The 21151-nt window shown below is 34.6% G+C and overlaps 2 protein-coding genes across 10 annotated transcripts; one reads left to right on the top strand and one right to left on the bottom strand.

The window, feature by feature from the left end:
- The first annotated feature begins 988 nt into the window (after positions 1-988).
- LOC116022402 (probable E3 ubiquitin-protein ligase HIP1) lies at positions 989-11041 on the top strand. 9 transcript variants are annotated; one of them, XM_031263127.1, is made up of 10 exons: positions 989-1149; positions 2120-2213; positions 7303-7345; positions 7521-7615; positions 7997-8122; positions 8546-9250; positions 9368-9771; positions 9975-10073; positions 10165-10296; positions 10740-11041. In XM_031263127.1, exons 5-10 carry the CDS (start codon positions 8026-8028, stop codon positions 10887-10889), a joined length of 1587 nt encoding a protein of 528 aa, XP_031118987.1. In that variant the 5' UTR covers positions 989-1149; positions 2120-2213; positions 7303-7345; positions 7521-7615; positions 7997-8025; the 3' UTR covers positions 10890-11041. The 9 variants fall into 9 exon arrangements, with proteins under 9 accessions (XP_031118987.1, XP_031118983.1, XP_031118988.1 ...); XM_031263123.1 differs by having other exon boundaries at positions 7469-7615; XM_031263128.1 differs by lacking the exon at positions 7303-7345.
- Positions 11042-11623: 582 nt separating this feature from the next.
- LOC116022966 (serine carboxypeptidase-like 27) lies at positions 11624-15789 on the bottom strand. The gene is made up of 9 exons (XM_031263886.1): positions 14955-15789; positions 14748-14843; positions 14521-14613; positions 14298-14383; positions 13943-14203; positions 13581-13708; positions 13402-13497; positions 12262-12367; positions 11624-11988 (listed from the first exon to the last, which is right to left on the bottom strand). Exons 1-9 carry the CDS (start codon positions 15325-15327, stop codon positions 11848-11850), a joined length of 1380 nt encoding a protein of 459 aa, XP_031119746.1. The 5' UTR covers positions 15328-15789; the 3' UTR covers positions 11624-11847.
- Between the last annotated feature and the right edge of the window lie 5362 nt (positions 15790-21151).

Genomic DNA, 21151 nt, shown 5'->3' with positions numbered 1-21151 from the left:
TTCAACCATAAAGCTTTTGACTAAAAAAATTTCAAATCAAATTGATCAGATAATTACAAAGTTCCAAGTTATTAAGTATAACTCTATCAACCGTTCATTGTTAATAATTTGTTGTCTTTATTTCTCTCTCTCCTTTTTTTTTTTTTTTTTTTTTTTTTTNTTTTTTTTTTTTTTTTTTTTTTTTAGCATTCAGTTGAGGCCATCACTAATTTATGGCCCATTGGTCAATTCGTTCTAGCCATAGACTGCATTATATGAGTTGGCAAGTCTTGTTGGTCGACCCACGAGCTAGTTTTTAAAAAATCAAAGAAATTTAATTTGAATTATCATTAATAAAAAATAAACACTTAAGAATATGACATATAAATTAAAAACAAAAATATAGGTTTAAAAATCTAAAAACATAAAATTAAAAAAACCATATGTCATGTTCCACATTAAAAAAAAACACAATTATATGTTTGCAAGACAAAATGCAAATATCACGAGACTCACCTCTTCATATATCAAAAAATTTCAATGTTAATATATCTCATGAAACAATTAAATATTGGATGACAAATCTAACCCGCATGGCCGCATTGGTGACAATTTATATCATGAACCCTAATCCAATATACAGAATTTGACTTCATAAAGTATAAAATTCACGTTCATAATGCAATGAATTATATAGTTAATGACACATAAACATTTAACATAATAAACAAAAATTATGTTTATTATATCATATTTATATTTGTGTATTATAAATATGAATTATGTACCTTATGAAATTAAATTTTGTATATTAGACCATAAACCACGATATAACGATTAGCATTGACACTCTTATTGGCTATTATTACTCACATGTGGGGAGTAAATATGATTATCAAAATTACGAAGGACTCCCTCTAATTATCGAAAATTTAGAAGGGTAAGAGTGGAATTCACTCCTGAAAAGGTTAAATTATTATTGTTATTTTAAAGCCCAAATAGAATTATAGAAATCCGCAATTTCACACCCACAAGCTTTCCCATTCCATATATGATTACGACATAATTTCCACCTCCACCGTCCACACGTTCTATAGGCGATTCTCCAACCGTCCGATCCTTTGACCATCTCGCCGGAGTCAATCCTTAATCGCCGTCGTTGCTGTATCGGTACTTCCTTGTCGCTTTTTCTCTCTGATAACATCTCCGAACTCCGATCATACAATTCCGTCGGCATTTATTTTTTGTTCCTGAAACTATTTCTTCTTTTTATTTTGTTTTCTAAAGTTATTATTATTGTTGTTTTGTTGTTGTCATTATCATCACTCGTGTTTTAGTTGATCATTGTTGTCCCAGAGCATGGATAATTTCTGTCCGGAGAATAGATTACGTTGTTAGCTTCCTCATCACACCATCGCCTATGGAATGAACAGGATGATCTTAGTGAACGTAAAAATTAAGATGGAATTGGCATAAGAAACTGTGAAAACTGAGAAATAATCCACTAGGCTGTTTTCAGATGAGTTTGTGAAAAAATATTAATTAAAGCTCACGTTGTTATTCTGGATATGGAAGATTGCAAATTCACATAACTTTGTGTTTCACCATCCCACTAGTTTATTTTGATAGTGGAATATTGGCATGGTGGCATGTTGAAGTTGGAGATGTATGCAACCTTACATCATGTTTATGTTGCTTTTGTGATTTGTTCTTTCTTTTCCTTGGAAACTGTGGAGTGTGAAATGTGAATGCCCTTGCCCCTGGCCCTATTGAGGAGGATAAAAGGAGACAAGAACTTAAAACATTAATAAAAACAGGTCAAACTGTCAAGCAGTTAATAACGTTGTTGACTATGTATGGAGTTCATGTGTTCAATATATGTTATTCCAAATCTAGCATTTTGAGTGTTTTTGTATACCTGTTGCATATGTTGAATTGGTAGTCTGTAGAAACCTGAAAGGGCTAGCCATTGTCAGTTTTCCTGTTAAATGCCCAGTCTGATTTTAAAAGCCTTGTCCATTACAATTTGCATGTCAAGTAAAACTTCCTTCACAAGTAGTTCAGATTCTATTGTTGCTCATCTCTTTGTTGCTGGTATAATGACTTTACCTGGACTAATTCTTCATGAGATCTAATATAGGGAAGAAGCATTTCAGTTGACATACTAGGGTGGAAGGTTAGGTGGCTTTCTTGAACAGTTTGAAAGACATTGTTGCAAGGAAAAATAAGTTGAGGTAGAGTAACTTTTCAGTCAAGAATCTAAGATTTAAGAATTCTGATGCAATATCTTAAGGGTTTCACAGTTATTAAATCTTCAATATTGCTTTTAAATTGCTATTTTATTGTTCTGACCAAATGATATGTTTGGTTTTCTCTGGAAAGTATTGCAGGTTCTCAGGTGACCACTCAGTGGCCAAATTTATAACTTCTTGTATTGCCTGTCACTGACATTGACTTCAAATTCTAGTCATAATATGGAGTTCCTCAAATTTTAGTTTTGCTCTACTTTAGCAGGGGAAGCATGTCTAAACTTGTGCCTGGGAGGGAAGATGTTTGCTTAATAGAAACATATAAATCTTCACAGAATAATACCATTTGCATATGAAAAAACATTACCTTCTACAGGGAAGGAGTAACCTGAAAATTCCTTTTGCAGCTTATAGGTTCTAGATCCTTTATTATTAAAAAACTTAAGATGCTAGTGCTTGTCAGTTTCATGGGTTTACCCTTAAAAGGAAGTACAATTACATGTGGAAACATATCTGCTCGTGAATTACCTGAATTTTCCCCACCCTTATTGAGCACTATCCTTAATGTTGACTATATAGCTCTTGTTAAAGCCATTCTGCTTTATTTGGTAGCTGATACCAATTGTGATTCAGGTTTGTCAACATTTTCATCCCATATATGAGTAATTTTTTAGACATACAAACATCAGTGGCTTCGAGTGCTGCTTATAATATCTATTGGTACAAAGTATAAACTGTTGATTAATTAGTGGCTTAGTGCTTAGAGGGCTTCCTCACTCTCTATTACCTTCCTTTATTTTCCTCTCTTTCTTGTGCTTCCTTAATCGACTTTTCCTGCTCTCTTCAGTGTGTACCACCTTTTCTTCAGGGTGGGTTTTACCTTTTAAAGGCAAATTAAAATAGGCAATCTATTAGTTGGAAATTTCATAATGTTCTTTACTTTCTTATTCTGGCAGCAAGCCAGCAACCTATGAGAGCCTCAATGGGTAGCTAGCAGCCTATTCTCTTTCGGTTAATTTAAATTTATAAATGGTATTGCATTGCAGGCACCTTTTTTGTTACCCTGAGCAACAGAGCAAGGATTTTCATTTTGGACTAAATTCCAATCAAGATCCATTATGAACTGCCACAGTTTTGTGATAAAAGTAACCTTTGTCCTGGTCCATGGGTGATTAGTTACAGGGAGGAAATTTAAGGAACTCTAGAGATATAGCTGTTCTGTTGGATACCTGTAGGAAAATTTTGGAATCCATGAAGAGTATTGAAGACTATGTCCCATCAAAAGAGAATTCTATGATATCTTCAAGCAAACATTTCATTTTTATTATCAGGGATCTAGAAATATATCCTATGTGGTGGTACTGTTGGGAAGTCTTTTGCATCTATTTAGGTGCACATTTAGAACAGAACAAAGAGATAAGAATCAATGATTATGATCATTGTATTGCTAGATAGTTGGCCCCGCCAATGATTAATTATGCTACTCTATCCCATTGTAGCACATTGGGCATTCTTTCAGGGAATCCCCGAGTTTAATGAATGCATAGGCAAGATGTGGGTTGTATATTTCTGGAGTTGCTTTGTCATCCTCTTTACTTTGGTAGTGGATTTCTAAGGATTTGAGGTGGAATGCCTTTTTGCTAAGTTCCAACAAGGCATCTCTCAATCTTCTTGATGCTTGAGCATGGAATGTGCCCTTTTTGGTGTATTATATCAAACTTAGCTGTCCCAAGTGATACTCCTCCGTTTCAGATTCATCCTGAATCCTGTGAATATCCTGGATGGTGTGAGCTCCTGACTGAAAGATGTTGGTAACTTATTGCCGCAATGATTAATTGCCTGAATGCTGGCTTAAAATATTGAAAGTCCTGAAAATAATGAGGGAAATCTGGGTTTACTTTTTACTTGGCTATGCTATGAACAGCAGAAAATTGATAATCATATTGCTTTTCATTTATTGAGTTGGAGGGCTTGCAGTTAAAAGTTGCTTTTAGGCCCTGGGCTATGGGAAGAAGTGGCAAAGAGAATTTCAAGCAGGACCTAGATTATAATTCTTCTTAATATATTTGTGGCATGCTCCAGTTTTATCAGAAGCATCAGTTTGCCTCAGTGTTTTCACCATTGTTCCTAAGGACTTCAGATTGCGCCTGGAATTGTTTCCCCAGGACTGTACATAAAATGCTTATTCATTTTAGACAATTACTTCATGGAAGAATGACCATACTTTTACAGTTTTGAGGGCCCCTTTTTGCAAGATTTTTAATGGGATTTTGTGGCTCTGGTTATCCTTCTACCATTTGTTATGTACAATAGAATACATTTGTATTAACAGTTCCAAAAAATTAACACATCTTTGTTACCTAAGATGACTTGTTAACTATCTTGTGCTAAATCCATATTGTATTCATTAAGGTTTCTGATTTACTCTAAACTTCTAACTTCTAATGTAGAGATGTCCTTGCTTATTGTGTCACAGAATGCCTTATACTTGTAAAACACTATTCTGTCCCTTCTATGGATCTATGTTGGTATAAGAATTATGGTACCTCTTTGGCTTGATATCTGGTCTGCTGAAGCAGTTCTCATTGATCTCACTGTTTTTAGTCAGATGTGGTAACTCATGAGATAGTTATTCAAGAAACTTTCGTTCAATTAGTTTGTCTGGTCTAGGAAACTCCCTGTCAATAAAGTAACTATTTGTTCATGTTTAGATCAATTTTCACCATCATTTTTTGTTTAGAATTGGAGTTGAACAAGTTTCCCACAATATAAATGCATTAAATTGCAATTCATATTAATTTAAATTGTTAGGTGTGATATTAGCTGTTTAGTTACTTCATATTAAATCTATAATTTTTAGATGTTATACATTGCACAGAGACTTAATGAAAGAAAAGTTAAAAGTTGGCCTGCACTTGGGGATGGTGAATAGCAAGGCTTTAGATCAACATCAGTCCCCTAACTTCCTTCCTGCAACTCTGCATCTTGTGTTCTAAATATCCAGGATTCTAGCAAGATCTCTATATTTTGGAACTTATTTTTAATATTAATACCATTGAGAAATATTTACAATGGGATTGCCATGAATTTCTTTCATTTTGTTCCTACAAGTTATAGAGAATGATTATGTACATTATCCTCAGACTTTGAGTTGGTCAGCAACACTTGTTGGAGATTTCTGGCTTAGATTTTCTCCCCTTTTGTAGTCTTCTTTCAGAATCTCGTTTACCCTTCCATGCAGTTTCAGCCAAATAAAAGTAATTAGATCAGCAGTTGACCAGGGGTAGTAGCACTGTGTTTTTCCCTTGAAAGAAGTAATTTTTGTTTTCTTTTTCTAATTCTTTTTTGTGCTGTAGTGATCCAATGGTGCTTGAGGAACAAAGCTAAAGACGCTGATTTTTTTTTTTTTTCCAGTATTTTAAGATTATATATGAGCTTAGGCAGTATTTTCAATTTTTTGTGTCCTAAGTTAGCGTCAATGTGTGTTTTAGCCTCATTTTATGAAGAACTACAAGAATGGTTCACCCGTCAGTATTTTCTTCTCATTCTCTTCTCTCTATTGAGTAGGACACATGAAGGTATCTTTTCAAGACTCCGTGTAGCATTAACTTTTCCTACATCCCATATATTAGTGGTTGTTCATTTAACATTTAGATCTGTTGCTGGTTTGAAACATTTACCAATTGCAAGGGAGTTTTGGAATTTCAAATGGGGCAATGTTAATTGATTTGCAGATCTGCATAAAGTCTGTTGATGAATTTTATTGTTTGAATTATCTGCAGCTTGCCATTTCCTTGATTTTTGGTGTGTGAACCTTAGGTTAGAGAAGTGTAGCAACCTTTGCATTCTCTCAGTCAATATTTTCTTCTATATGGCTCTTGGTGACATGTAGTGGTGCTAGCCCGATAAGTGTCTGAGTGTCTACTTGTCCAACTAGCCTTTCTATTTATTATTTTGTTATTATTATTAAGTTCTATTCTATTTTCTGCAATCAGATTTATATTTTCTATTCACTCCTTTGTTTGATATATATCTTTCTCTTCACCTTCAGTTATTTTGACTGCACACTATTTAAACTAGAGGATTCTACCATACCAATGGCAAATTTCTTTTAATTTCTCTTCAGCATAAACCTTTTCAGTCACATTTTTCTTATGTTTTATGTGCTCTTGCCTCTTAGGCATGAATTCCCTTAGTCATCTTGGCATTGGTGAAACCTCTTCTAGCCTTTTATTTTCAAAATTTCTTTGTTATTGAATGAATAAACATGAGTATTGAGATTGTATGTTACAAAATTACATGCAAAATTCACATGTATTAAATGTGTTTTTTTCTTCTTCTTCTTTCCTTTTCTATTTATATGTAACTTGCTGAAGGAAATTAGGCAATCTGACATTGTAGGCTTCATTTGATACTTTTTTTTTATGTTACTGTCATTTCTGCTAGTTTAAGAATCCTGTGTTGTCTTTCAATTGCAACTTGATTAATTATCTACTGTTTGTTGGGGGGTTGGTACTGATTCTCATCATTGAGAGCCTGGCACCCTTACATGTTCATGGAAAGGATATCCTTTTTTTATTCAACAGATTAAATTTTCGAATCTCATGCATGTGTAAATTGTATGATTTATCTGATTTGAAAGTTCTTTTGGTGTATTCTTCATGAATTTGTGGAGAATGCTCTTTCTTTCCTCTTTTAAGAACTTTTGGTGGGACCCCATGGAGCCGAGGTTCTTTGGTTGCTAATTGGATAAACTTTTGTAGAATATCCTGTGATTTTGTTAATTGGATATGTTATTGAATGTGAGTTGCAGCACTAAGCTTACCTAGTTACCTGCTAGGTAGAGCTATCATCTAAGTCCTACTTATGATCTTGAATGCTTGCCTCCTGTTTGAATCGTCACAAGTTATGGTGATCTTGAAGTCTAAATGGGTTGCTTGTTTCTATAGTATATCACAAATTTATCTTCAATGCCAGGAAGTCTCTATGAAAGCCAACTATAACCAGAAAGCTAGTGTTTATGTATGTAGAGCAGGTTAAGTTAATCAGTTTGGAAATTTGACTCTGATTGCAGGGGGGGAGGTCCGGGAGGATGTAGATTTCCTTTCGTCCTAGCTGTAAGAAAATCATCTGCTGATTCACTTCCAGTCATCTATATTAGTTTCATTCTGCTTAATTTGTGTACCACTGCTTTTTCTAATAGAGGAAATAGTTGCTGAACTGTTGTTTCTTGTCTGTAGTTGAAAATTTATCTCCTACTGATCCAAGCAGATTGTTGGATTTGAATGGCAGTTTGATCTCCAAGATGCTTAGCCATCAGTTATTCAGTTTAGACATTTACTGAAGATCCTTAGAAATACACACCACTGGTTCATTTATTTTGATAGGTTTGTCAAATTACTAAAATATGTGCTGATTAGCATGCTTGCTAGAGACTTGGATGAATAGCATATGGAAAGTGAAATGGGAAAATCTAAAATTGTGAGCTTGGATAAAGTCAGTAAATCTCAAGTATCCTTTGAATCATGATAATGATCTCCAGATAATGGAAACACAAACCATTTTTTTTTTCTGCACAAGTATTTCACAAGGAGATGGCTGGTATTTTTGTATAAATGTTGAAGCACAAGTTTTTACATGTATTGTTATTTTTATTTATCTATACTTTCGTCTTCTGCTGTATGTTTTTTATGCAAACTAAATTGGATTATGTTAGTGTTGTGTGCCTACTATCATTCTTAATTGTTCTTCCTTTCTTTTCATGCCAGGTTTTTTAACTTGCTTCTTTTAGGAAGCAATGGAGCATAGACAACCTACAAATTCATTCAGTACATTTGGAAATGGCCAGAGTCATAATCAAAATTATATTTCAGAGCAACCTTTTACTGCCACAGGTACTGATATCTTGATTATGTGTTATTCAGTGAATACCTAGAAGTGGCTGAAGAAAAAAGAACATGATGTTTTGCAGGTTCTATTTATGCTTCTGTAGACAGTATGATTATACTCCTATCTATTCCATTTGACATTGCTTATGGATCTTAAAGAATTTGTTGCCACGCTATTTTTGAAGTAAACTCATAGCAACTTGAATTATTAAAGGAATTAAATTGTTAACTACTAATCTGCCAAAAAAAAAAAAAAAAGAGAAAGAAAGTGCCTTAACTGACAAGTAGTATCACATAGATGGAGATAGAGTGTAACTATAACTCTCTATTCTTAAAGTTCCTACTGGGGGATTGGTTGTTTTCAGAAAAAGAAACTTAACCAGGAGAACTTTGCTACCACCTTGACACACTTCCAATATCTCATTTCAGGAAGATTTGCTGCTTTAGGTGGTGGCTCTATTGTCCATCCTGGACCTGGAGATGTCCTGGCAAGCAGTGAAGACCAACACTGGAATTCCAGAGGCAGAGTACATCAATATCATTATTCAAGTTCTAGCATGGAAGCAGCTCATTTTCCCCCACAGATTTCAGGCCCTCCTTATGTGCCTTTTCCACAATCATCGGTTGCTGGCAACTTATGTATACCTGGGAGTAATGTCTTGCACTCTAGGCACCATGACAGATTAACTGATGAATTTGATGGTAATCTTGCTGATCATCCACAATGCATCCAAAGTGGACGGTTCAAAAGGAAAAGATCCTGCATTTCTGGACACTGTGAGAGAGGCAGCAGTAGCAGATTTTATGATGTTGGAAGCTCCTCCAGATCTCCTGGGATGTTGAGACCAATTCAAGAAAATGAGAACATCCCTTCAAATCACACAGGCTTTCCCCATAGAAGTAGTAGCATCTCTATTAATGCTGATGAATCATGGAGGAATGTAAGAAGTCGATATAGGTGTGACTCGGGACACGATGCAGATAGAAGCCATATGCCGAATTACACTTCTATTCAGTATCAATCTACAACCCATCCAGCAAACTACTCAGGCATCAGCAATACCAGAAGTCTTACAGTTGGTTCGAGCACTGGAGATTTGAATTCAGTTGCATATGGAAGGAATTCTCATCCAGGTTGGTTAGATGTCTTTCAGCTAGCACCCTCTCTCTCTCTCTCTCTCTCTCACTATGTCCCCCAATCCCCCCAAAAAATTTGAAATAAGTGTACTGAGAACTTATTCACAACCACAGATTCTGGTGGCTCAACTCATGAGACAAATCCATCATATTTTGGAGGAGGTGCTGCTGACATTAGTGCACACCATGTTGGTGGCTTTTCAAGTGGAAATTTTAATTCATCTTCACATTATGTTCCGGGGTTTGCTCAGGATGCAAGGGAAAGCCACACTAGTTACTCTGGAAGAATATTACCCCCGAATGGTAATAATTTGAGCCACCCACAGCTAGGCTATGCTGCAGCTTCCACTGAAAATGGCATGCATTCTTCTGCTGAAATGTTTTCCTTCAGACATATGAGGGCACTTGCTGTTGAAGGGCGGCGCAATCGCCCTCAGCATGGAAGATTTGGTGTTACTGATGAGAGATTCCGTTCACTTTCTAGTCTGGCGGATGCTCATGATAGAATGAGACCTGAGGTGTGTAATTGTGCTAAATTTAGTATAATTTCAGCTATTTATCATACTCTGAATGTATTTTACACATGTCCATACATTAAAATCTATGCCATTTTATTGCTTCATATTTAACTGGGGTAAAAGTTTGGATCATTGTACGAAGAAGCTGTTACTAGAATCTTTTGTTTTGATTGCTTGTTGACCAGAATTTTTTCTTGATGCAGCCATACATGTTTGAACAACAATCCTTTTCTGATGGTCCCCGAAGTTTGTTTGATGAGTATGTAGGCATGAGGCTAGATGTCGACAGCATGAGTTATGAGGTGATTAGCAAAACTGCAATGCATTTGATATATACATGCAGGTTTTCCTCATTTACATCATTCTTATATTTGCTTATTACTCCCTGTCCAGGAACTGCTTGCCCTAGGAGAAAGAATAGGGAGTGTGAATACAGGCTTATCTGAAGATATGATTTCCAAGTGCATCACAGCAAAAGCCTTTGGTTCATCTAACGGCGAGGACAAAAGATGTGCCATTTGCCTTGTAAGACTCTCCAAACTTCCTAACTTCTAGTATACCCTTCTGTATGCACGAACAAGAGGGTTTTTTAGACCTTTACAATCATCTTTATTGCATTTCACTGTTCATTCCGACATATATATACCATTATACCAACCACAGGAGAGTAAGAGAATAAAGAATTCATTCCAGTTGCTATCTAGTCCATTCCATTCTTGAAATCTTGCATACCAAGTTGCATTATAGGCTTTGGATGGATGGAATTTGTGGTTTAGCCTAGTGAGAGCGCAAAAATATATGGTTTTTATGAGTTTACTTCAACTCTCCACTTTTCCTTTCTCCCATCTTTTTTTTTAAAAAAATTCATCCTCCATTTGTGAATTGGAGAAATGTACAAATAAACGCATCTTCTTTTTTTTTTTTCTCGTTAGTAAATGCTTTGATTTATTGTTGTGGAATGCATGCAGGAGGTTTACGAGAAGAAGGATGAAATTGGGAGTCTGATGAAGTGTGGACATGATTACCATGTGAGTTGCATCAGCAAGTGGTTGTCAATGAAAAATGCGTGCCCAATTTGTAAATCTGCTGCTCTTATTATGGATGACAACAACAATTAGTGTTGTTCTTTAAGGATTTGATTTATTCTCATCTATCATGTAAATATTACAGTCTCCTAATTTTATGTAAATGGATATTTTTACTGTGCACAATGCACATTACAATCTAAAATCTGGGATTATGCACTCTAAATATGATGCATCTTTGAACATTTTCATGGTGTATGGTTGCTGCTGCTTTCGTATCGTACGTACTATCATAGTTGATTCGATTGCTTGTTTGTTGTTCTATTTTTGCTATCCCATTATCATATTTAAATTCTTTTTTTTTTTTTTATCATAAGAAAGAATCACCTGTAAGAAGGTGCTCAGTTCAATATTTTCTGGACAAAATGGACAATTGTCATCCATTATTCTCTTATATTTCACCAACCCAAGGAAGGATCGTATTTTGTTTGGCCCCCTCCCCCTCTTATGGCATATTTGGTTCACTCTTGAAAAAATAGGGGTTGGTGGAGAATTTATTTCAGAAAACGAATTTCTTATTCTCTTTTATTTTTTCTTAAATTTGAGAAAAAATGAATGGTACATTATCCTAATATAAAAGCATAATGTACAATTTATTCTCTTTTAATATATAGTAGGCTACTAGGATTTCAATTCCAATTCTTGTTTATTAGTCCCTTTGTTGCATTTTAATAGTATAGTTCCATTAATAAGGAATCGATCGAGTTATTTAAAATCAAATTATTGTTAATACACAAAATTTATATATTTAAAAACTATAGCAAAAGTGGAGTAAACCCAATGTCAAATTAATTACTAAAAAAAACATTTCCTTTTAGAGCATGAAAGCAACTTTATTTACACTTTAAAAAGATGTCCAGCAGCACAATCTCAAACAAAACAACAGAACATTGTTGTGACATCAGACCCTTCCTGGAATCTTCCTTCAACAACTTGGAGCCAAATGAATCTTGGCATTTGAAGAAAGAAAAAGAGAGGGAAACCACTTAACTTAGCTTGGCATGGGCTTGTTCTCCAGATATGATCTCAAAAGAATATACGCTTCTAGGGGGCGATGTAGAGGCACCTCGTGCCCAGCGCCAGTTACAGTCACAAGAGTCAGCCCTTCATACACTTGACTCCATCCCCCAACCTGTTTCATAGAACAAAGAAGAAATTACATTTTGTCCAAGACCCAGGATTGAGTTTAGTCTTAGTTGCTCGCTAGAATGAGATAAAGCTAGCACTATCTAGTCTCATTGCACAGGGATACGTTTTTTTTTTTGGTTGTATCAGATCAGAAGAGACGAGGGTTGCCAATCTTTCTAGTTTCTACAAAAGGTTTGGATGTAGAAGGTAGTAAACCGGCTGCATGATCCAAACATGAACATGCCCGTGAAAATTGCTTGTCTTTGTTTTGACTAACCTTTGTGTTGATATACCAAGGATACCAGTTGGTGACAGTTGAAAGGTTCAAAGCATCAATGGAGTACCGAGTAGCAGTTACAGGAACCACTGAATCAGTATCCCCGCTGCAATAAATATATAATCACATATCAAATTCTGGAAGCAACTAAATGATTGAAATGAATGAAGACCAGCATAGTCTGTCTGTCTGTCCGAAAATGAAAAACTAGATTAATGACAGAGATGCATAACCACTCATTTTAGTGCTTACAGAAGCACTTTAGAGTCCAGAGACAACCTCTTGTAATCCATGACTAATAGATGAATGTTGTGGCAAATGATAATTATTTGCAGCTATTCATACACTGATACACACAGCATATACCAAAGTGGAAACTAAGTTAACTTCTTTTTTCTTTTTTTTTTTTTTTTTTTTTTTTGGGGGGGGGGGGGGGGGGGGGGGGGTGATTAGGGAAACCCCGGAAACCCACAGCCACTAACTAAGGGTGTAGACTGGTTAAACCCCGGCTTGTGGCCCCAGCTGGCAAGAAGTAGCAATAAACCAGCCTAGGTTGCCCATTGTTGATCGGTTCAAACCAAGAAGGCCAATAGGTCGCTCCCACTAGGAGTCAAACTTGGAATCTTGTGGTTACCGAGTCAACAGCCTGACCAACTTCACTGGAGTTGCACCCTACGTTAACTTATTTTAAGTTCGTAGGAGGAATGCTCATTGCCACATAGGACTGATAATTTACCTTTCTAGATGCATGAAGATGCTACGTTTGAATAAAGATACTCTGGCCTGGATTACTTGATATGATTTACTTTCATCCAGTATTCATTCATTTGCATTAGTTCTCAAGTTATTAAACAGTTTAAACAGTTGATGGATGATATTTATCAGCTGCATTTCTCAATTTATATTCCATGTGACTTGCAGGCAGTCAATTCATATCAGAAACGGTCAACAATAAACAGGCATACTAAATCAAAAGGTGAAGGCAAATTTGTTTTGCTAAATTTCATATACCTAGTAACCGAGAAATATTCTATCAATGGTTTTCATCTCCCACAACGGGTCGAAATTTGAACTAGGTGCTAGGTAATGACTTCATGAATGAAGAAGGGCAAGAGGAAGCAAAATCAGGTGAGGATGTACCTGAATACCCATATCCTGAGACCAGCTGCTATGAGTTCTCGATAAATAGGAAGCATTGATAGAGGAGAATCTGCCCAGTAGATACCAACAATATCACTGCAAAGTAATGAACTCCCAGTTAACAAAGTCCCAAAACTTTCGAAATAGAATAGCAAGTTTTCATATTGTTCTCTATTCACCTGCATGTTTGCCATTTATAGGGAACTTGAGTTACATTGGCATGAAATGCCTTTTGAACTTCCGGTAGATTAAAATAAATTTGAGCATAATTCTCTGTGCATGGATCATATGCTCTGGACATCAATGGCTACCATTAAAAGGAAAATATAGATTCAGTTGAAAAATAGTATAACTAAAGAAATAATCCTAGCGAGAATCAGCATTGATGATATTGAAGAATGAATAAAGCAATAAGAAACTTTTAGCATCTATGTAACATCGGAAGTGCTACTTTAGTTTTGGGTGAAAGTTTAATCCCCACAAAGAAAAAGAAAAAGAAAAAGGCAGTGCTATTGTAGGATAAGCATAAGGAAGTGCTCACATGATGGCCCCTTAAGTTGCGACGAAGTGATGATGTATAAGGGCAGGGGCGAGTATATATGCTATAAGGGTCAATCGCTCCCTGCTCTTGATATGCAATGTCAAGAGCTATAATGCAATCCCTTGAAGGGTGTGTAGCTGATCCCAAGTCACAGGCTATACCAAGAAACTTGTACGTAGCATCTGAAATCAAGCCATGTGTCCACCAATACTCAAATGTGCCAATATAGTCATGGTAATCATCCGTAACAGCATTCCCAACCTGAAAGAGAAGCAGAAGCATCAATAAATGATAAAAAGACGAGATTTGTCAACATCACATTGGAAGCGAGGTATGCAAGTCCCATTGGTAGTACCAAGAAGCCCTTAAAATTAATAACGGGATTCTTGATTCCTTTGTTTCTGCGGTAGATAATTTGAGATAGCTGTGGAACATAGTGCCCTGAAATGACAAACGCAGTAGTTAGGCCAGCTCAGTATCTTGTTACAGAGTACAGCGTAATATCTACAAAAGCTTTTCCAACAAAGGAACGCCCAAGACAAGGTTATACACTTATAAAAAGTGTATAAATGACAAACCTGCATAACTTTCTCCAGAAATGTAAAAATCTCTATGCTTGTACTGAGGAAATCTTTCAAACCACTTGACAAGAAATATGTATGCATCTTCAGCTACATAATAGAAGGGCATAGCTAAGCAAATCAGAGCTTAAACATGGCAACTAAGACATTTTGGACTATGCACTACAGCACAAGATAGAACATGGCTAATAAACAAAACCAAAAACAAAAAACTAGAGAATTACCCGTTCTCTGATCGCCTGCAGTAAACAAATCTGAGGTTGTATTTGAGTATGAGAAACCAACACCAGCTGGTGATTCAAGAAAAAGCAGGTTTGCCACTGCCACAAAAGAGATTAATTAAGTTTGCATTATGGAGGAACCCGAATAAAGCTTCCACAAATGAATATTAATATACTATAGATCAGATGACTTGAAGAACAGTCACATACACTTGTTCCACGAATAAGGGTTGAGGTAAAGAGTCTTCCCATCAGCATTAATGTGAAACGGCCCAATCTCCTCAGCAGCTCCATAAGCTATAGAAGAACACCCAGGCCCTCCATTGAGCCACAAAAGGAGTGGCCTTTCATCAGGATTCTGGCTTTCCGGAGACTCAATCAACCAGTAAAACAGTGCCCTCCCAGCTTGTTCATTCACTGTCACATAGCCGGAGTACTGCGAGAAATCAACATTTTGCGGCTGCCCTGGCAAAGATGATATCCTATCTCTCTCTTGATCTCTATCACTCAAACAGTAACAACCACCCAGCAAAAGAAACACCCAACAAAGTGCAGGTAACCATGAGTGCAAAGGGCAGTTCATTGAGTCAATATATCAAACACAACCTAGACAAAAGAATCACCAACACTAATCCTAATCCTAATATATTTTGGGGTTTGATGAGAGGTAAGGCTAGAGGCTAGAGCATCACATTATATCTGTAATTATACAGATAAAATATTACAGTAATTTAAGAACCAAAGAATGAAAAAGCTAATCAAATTTTGGGAAGTCCAAGAAAAAAAAAATCAAAAATATTTCTTGGATTCCTGGAACAGCTAGCTCCACTACATCACAACACCAAAAATTATGAGAACGTTGAATTCAAAGCACAGGAAGATAAAGTCGCCCAGGTACTATCACCCCAAACTGGGTAATACCCGGATAACAAGGACGATGGATCTCCAAAAAAATCTTCTTTACTTTTATGAAATTTAATTTAAAGAATAAGAATTTCTTCCTTAAAATTCTCTTGCTTATCTAAGTAATTTTAAACTCTTTTACAATTGATCACTTAAGAACTAATTGAACTGTACGTAAAAAAAAAAAAGAAATATTCCTTTTTTCTTTTAAAAGATTGAACATTCAATCCCAAAGATTTCCTACTTTAAACATAATCTTTAACTGTCGAGTTTGGAACATTGATTTCTTCTTTTTTAAATACAGTATTGTCTAATGAAGATAAACTAAAAGAAAGATTTCTATTTAATGGGGTTGATAGAAGCAGCAGCGGTCAATGAGGAGATTGGGTAACCTTCATTTTTCAACTACTCCGCATTAAATTCCCACCTTTCACCTTGGCACCTTGCAATCAATGATTATGAATAATGATAATTGATTTAGTAGTTGCCATCACGATTTCAATTTACAGCAATAAATCCCATTTTGGGATAAGCACAAATCAATATTCAATTTTTATTATTAACTTTCAAGTTTAAAAGCTCAAAATAAACAAAACATTAAAAAAAAAAATTACAATTAATCCTTAATGCCAATCAATGACTCAGTAATTAGTGGTTAGCAAATTAGTTTTTTTTTTTTTTAAATATTACTAACTCTATTACAATGCATTAGAAGTTAGTAATATACATATATATAAGGACATTTATGCAATAATAATAATAATATAACAAAAATTGAAATATATATGAACTTTATTCCCATTCATTTGTAACCCTTTGTACTACTGGTGAAACAAAACTGATAAATTCCTGGAGAAGGGATAGTATTTAACTTTTTAGGGCATTGGGGCATTTGACCGAACAGTTGAGAGGCGCACATGTTTTTCTGGCTCTGTACTTTCCACAGACTGCTACTGCCTACTGCCCTGCAAAAGAGAATCACAATTCACATGTGATGCGAGTATATATCACCAAACATTTTTGTGCTCTAAAACTGAATAATTCTAACCCAAAAAGAGCTTGACGACGGTGACGATAAATATACTCCGGCGTAAAAGTAAAAAAAAAAAATAATAATAATAATACTAAATTAACACACGGATCAAAATGCAACAGCGACGCATTAAATGACATTCTTGCAAGCAAAAGGAACAGTTCCATTTTTACCAGTTCACCACCATAAATTTAGTGATGGAGAAAATTATTACCGTAGTCCCCACTTCAATTAAACCGCTCAATAGTTGAAATTGAGACTATCTTTTTAGCATTTCCACGACTCATCTTTCCTCCACTATCAGCAATTATTATGCTTAATAATATCGGGATAATGCTTTCAAAATAATAATAATAATTTCATTAAAACACCGTTAAATATAAATATATAATAACTTGTATATTATGAATTAATCGCCTCAAACCAAGAATGACAATAGGTAGCTATGAATTAAACTTGTAAAATTATAATTACCAAGTCAATTGTCTGAACAACTTGTTCAATGAATATTCATTTATCCTATATTACGTGTGTTTATAACTAAGGTAAGCAACCTCAATAAAGAATATTGTATATTTTTCTTTCCTTAAAACAATAAGCATGAGTATATCAATTAATCAGTGAATAATACAAACAATATATAGTAATCTACAAAACATAACCTCATTTGAACTGATCCTACTGAAATTCAAACACAGCCATGTATAACCAAAGATTATTGCTTCAAAGCTCCAATCATGAACAATAATACATAGAAGATGTAGGCCTTTCATGTGTTGAGATAATGAGCTATGAGTATGGACCAACCTAGGGAGGCAAAGTGAGCATAGGCCAAGAAGTTTGACACATACTCGGTAAGGCAGAGGAGAAGCTGTTCAAAAGGTTCCAAATTCACTCTGAGAACAATTTATTAATGTTATTGGTTTGAGATGGTCAACTATAAGCAACTTAAGTCAAATTATCTATTGTAGTCTTTTGTCGACTATAGTCATACAACGGGATTTATACAGTACACCCAAATAAAACAAGAATTGAAGCATCACGATATAAATAAGAAAAGAGACCGATAATTAACATACTTATAATAAGGTCTTATCTTAACAAAAGCAGTATCGTATTAGTCGTTATACCGTGGACGTGGACCATGGTCCACAATGCATTGTGGACTATGGGTCATGGCTGATACTACAGTTGTGTTGAACTGATATTGCAGTTGTGTTGAAAGGTAACTGCAGTTGCGCGGAACAGAGGCCGTTTCATCCGTCTGGAACTGCAGTTGTGTTGAACTGATATTGCGGTTGTGTTGAACGGATGAACGACCTTTGTTCCGTGCAACTGCAGTTCCCTTTTAACACAACTGCAATATCAGCCATGGTCCATATTATAATTTGCACTATAGTATAGTGATTTAAAAAAAAAATCCACCAATAATAATTTATATGATAGAGAGGCCCAAAGACCATTTTCTGAAGCCCATATGTTTTAGAATAGTTCACATCTAAAAAGTGGTCCAAATGGCCTACTAAGAATTTTGTTCAAGTGCTAGCAACCCCCACCCCCACCCCCACCAGTAGCGTAAGAGACAGGGACAATAAAGGAATGATATTCCATAACCACTGCCAATTGCAATACAGCACTGTAGTTGAAGGACCTACCATGTTGTCAACCTTACAAGTAGGGGCAAGGCCATACTCAAAATGGACTATCTTACCCATGATTAGTAATACATGTTAGTGCCTTGTTTCGAGGTGAATAAAGAAAAATATTATAATAATTCAATTTTGAATTAATCAAATTTTTTAATGTAATTCTCGAATATTAATAATATTTAAGATTTCTACAAAATTAAATTGTGATTCAAGCGTAATGAGTTTGGTTCTTTATCAAAAATAAGAATATCAATTGAATTAGTTCACTAGATTATAATCTTCTAGACCAGCTTGTTCAAGCCATTGAGCTTGTCGTCTTATCGATATGAGCTAATCAAGTTGATTTTATTATTATGTTCAAATTGTTTAGCTCTAAGTATTTTTTTTTTTAATGCTATTTGTTTTTAGTCAAATTATAAATTTTAAGATAGATTGACATCTCTAGTTTGAAGAGCTCCCTTTGAGTTTGAAAATACAAATTATATCGTGTACCAAAGTCCACAAATTATATCATGTTTCTCCAAAATATTACATTGTGCGTGTTTATAACAAGTTTGAATATTTAATTGAACTTTTTAATGTTAGATGGCTTAATTGTATTTTTGGATAAAGTTTGATGACTTATAAGTTATAACAAGTTTGAATGTTGGCTGCAGTGATAATCAAGTTTAGTTCATATTACCACTTTACATGAAGGAACTATTTGGAGCATCAAACTTGTAATATTAAATAAATATTTTAATTAATTACTAAACCATTCGTGGTATATAAATTGCATTAACTAAAAGATCTCATGTTCGATTCTCTATAAAAATTGTGTATTGATTGATAAGTGCATATATGCTCATGTTTTTACCTTATATATAAACATATTTTGATTGATAAATATTTTGGTTTTATGCAAAAAGTTTCTTAATTCATTTGTTTAAATATTTAGGTGCATACATTGTTGAGTTGAAGGTAATTGTGTGCGTTTGGGACATTTTGGATGCATTTGGAGTTAATGAGAGCCAAATATGAAGCTAAGGAGATGGATGCAACACCTCTTGAAGAGCTATAGTGTGATGTTTTCAGTGGTCTTGATCATTTGGACAAACTAATGCAAAGATGGTAAAAAAAAATCAAGAAGTAGTTGAAATTATCACACAACGCGTCCATTATTTGGTATTTGAATCATATCACAATCTAGAAATATCCAAATGAAGTGATTATTGTGTCATTAAAAAGCCAACTCGAAGGGTTACAACTCGTATGAAGACCCCAAGGTTGTGCAAACTGAAACAGTGCATAAACTAAATATGTCGTATGGCCGTCCGCATGAGCATCCCTAAATTCCATCCATTTTCTAGTACTCAGTGAATGTTTGGACAGGAAGGTGTACACCCGTCTCTCAGCCCGTTCAAAATCTAAAAAATGAAGCCGGTGGCGAACGGGATGGCGTACGCCAATCCCTACCTACTCTACCACTTATTTAAGCTAGAATTGAGCTTTATTTTTCACAATTTGGATTTAGTTGAACAATTTGACCTGTTTAATGGACTTGAATGATTTTTTTTTGTTTACTTAGGGGACTCAATTACACTATCCACTCGACTTAGGGGTCCAATTTGACTTTTTTCTAAAAACTTTTTTGGAATAAGGTTCAAATTGGTCACTGAACGTAACCTGAAAGTGCAATTAGGCCACTGAACGAAAAAAAGTGTAATTAAGCCACTGAACACTCCAAATACATGCAATTTCACTTGATAGCAGGTTACTTTCCATTTCATCAGGTTACCTGCTTACATGGATGGTGATGTGGCATTTTAAAATAATTTTCTAATAATAAATATAAAAATTAAAAATTAGAAATTAAAAAAATATTAAGTTTTAATTTTTTAAAAATATTTTTAATATTAATTTTTTAATTTTTTAATTAATTTTTTAATATTTTCAATTAATTTTTAAATTGTAATTTTAAAGTTTATTATTAAAAACATATTTTAAAATGTCAACTCATCATCCATGTAAGCAGGCAACCTGATGAAATAGAAGGTAACCTGCTATTATGTGAATTTGCATGCATTTGGAATGTTCAGTGGCTTAATTACACATTTTTTTCATTGAGTGGCCTAATTGCACTTTCAGGTTACGTTCAGTGGCCAAGTTGACGTATCACAAAATATATCGAATACTAATTTGACAAGTATATTGGAACCATAAATTTGAAATTGATGTAAAATTTGGTAATTAAGAAATGAATTTACCAATTAGTCAATTACCAACTTCACGAGAGAAAGGGGCAACTAATTTGGTAAGTAATTAATATATAAAATATATGTATGTATTGAACAACTTTGCACAAGTCATAATCAAGCAGACAAACAGCCCAAAAGTTAGATAGAAATTTTAACCTTCTAATATACTACGTAGTATATAGATTTGAAATTTAAAATACCGAACCAATTACAGAATTGCCGATATTTGACTTGGGATATACGTCGTATTTCCTTTCTTTTATTTTAAATTATTAAATGAAAAAAGTGTCAAATTAGCTACCTAAGTCGAGTGTATATTTAGTCTCATAAGTAAAAAAAAAACTTCATTCAAGTCTCTTAAACAGGTAAAATTGTTAAATTAAGTTCAAGTTAACTTGCTTATCATGTCAAATTTGTGAGGTTTTAACACGTATCCTTTTATTTTATTTATCAAAAAAAAAAAATTTATTTATTAAAATTTTAAAATATTATTTATTATAAATAAATAAAATAAAATATAAACAGCCACCGGCGGTCCGCGCCGGACATCCGATGGCTTTTTTTTTTTCTTTTTTTTTTTTTTTT

Source organism: Ipomoea triloba, chromosome 6, assembly GCF_003576645.1.
Source record: "Ipomoea triloba cultivar NCNSP0323 chromosome 6, ASM357664v1".
In the NCBI taxonomy this organism is placed as follows: domain Eukaryota; kingdom Viridiplantae; phylum Streptophyta; class Magnoliopsida; order Solanales; family Convolvulaceae; genus Ipomoea; species Ipomoea triloba.
This window is presented reverse-complemented; position numbering and strand designations above follow the sequence as displayed.